This window comes from Penaeus vannamei, chromosome 7, assembly GCF_042767895.1.
Source record: "Penaeus vannamei isolate JL-2024 chromosome 7, ASM4276789v1, whole genome shotgun sequence".
Taxonomy (NCBI): domain Eukaryota; kingdom Metazoa; phylum Arthropoda; class Malacostraca; order Decapoda; family Penaeidae; genus Penaeus; species Penaeus vannamei.
Genome location: NC_091555.1, coordinates 34,553,447 through 34,554,737, shown reverse-complemented (window position 1 = coordinate 34,554,737; position 1,291 = coordinate 34,553,447). Strand labels below are relative to the sequence as shown.

Here is a 1,291-nt window from a genome sequence, read left to right as displayed (position 1 = left end):
AAACACACAAACAAACACACACAAACAAACACACACACAAACAAACACACACACACACAAACACACACACTCAAACAAACACACACAAACACACATGCACATACACAAACACACATGCACATACACAAACACACATGCACATACACAAACACACACACACATACACAAACACACACACACATACACACAAATATTCCTGTGTATTTTCTTTTCTTATCTTGGATTTACTTGGCAACTTAAGAGACGATAGTTATGAAATAGGGAACTACTGTTTTGAAATTAATGATATATTCATGTTTGGTCCCATTTACATATTTGAAATTTAAATATTAAAAGTACAGATTTAAGATTGTAGTGGTAAATTAGTCACCTTTTAAAGCGATAATATAATTATCGCAAAAGTTAAAAATTAGCATTAATCTGAAATTAATTTACCTAAAACTACTTAAATACATAATTCTCCATAAGAAAAGGTTTAATTAAAACATCATGGTGTCTACGCTTCAAAACTTTTGCACGCTTTCACCCAACCTGTTTTGAGTAATCTGGAATACCTTCACTGGGTCTCGCAAGAGGTCCACGTGATACCGCTTTACGACCCAAATCCACATCAGTCCAAGAATTTGACAGATAACAACCATTGGTAACATGCATTGATAAACAATCAACGGTTCGTGCTCGGGGTAAGGCCACGCGAAAGCCCAAATGCAGTAAACGCAACTTTCGACTACCTGTTCCCAGAACTGGAGCAGCGGATTGAAAGTGTACTTGTCGATTGGATCACCTAGGAGCTCAACATTCCGTCTCACTTTCGCATAGGCGAGGCGAATGCCAAGAACGATGATCCCGACGATTTTGGCGGTAACGTAGATTGAAAGAGCAGATAAGAACATTTCCACGGCGATGGCACACACCAGAAGGGACCTGCTGACTGTAAGGGATATTTGTGTAAGGAAAAAACTTGTGGGGAAATACTGACCATTATTCCATATTTAGAATGATATCACAAGTGATGATTAATAAAGAAAAACATGCATTGAGAGAAAAAAAACATCATGCGCCCATGTTTATTGTTAACATCATTATGATGATATATGTACTGTGACCAATTGATGTTGCACCCATGGTATATTCGTCATACTGATATGGGTATGAATGGGCCAGATTTATGAGATTTGAAAAAGATAACGCTAAATTTGTGCAGTAATTTTTGAGAGCATTAGTTATAAAAGCATAAAGTCTTACCGGTAAAGAAAACTCTGAGGGGCATGAGCAGTAAAACATTCTTCCA

The 1,291-nt window shown here is 37.1% G+C and overlaps 1 protein-coding gene across 1 annotated transcript in view; it reads right to left on the bottom strand.

Annotated features, from left to right (window-relative positions):
- Positions 1 to 518: 518 nt before the first annotated feature.
- Positions 519 to 1,291, bottom strand: part of LOC113829121 (uncharacterized) — a gene marked incomplete at both ends in the record, with an annotated part of 18,176 nt that continues 17,403 nt past the window's right edge. The window contains 2 exon segments of the mRNA XM_070123747.1: positions 519 to 931; positions 1,246 to 1,291. The exon segment at positions 1,246 to 1,291 is cut by the window's right edge and continues 74 nt beyond it. Coding sequence (XP_069979848.1) covers positions 519 to 931; positions 1,246 to 1,291 — 459 coding nt within the window.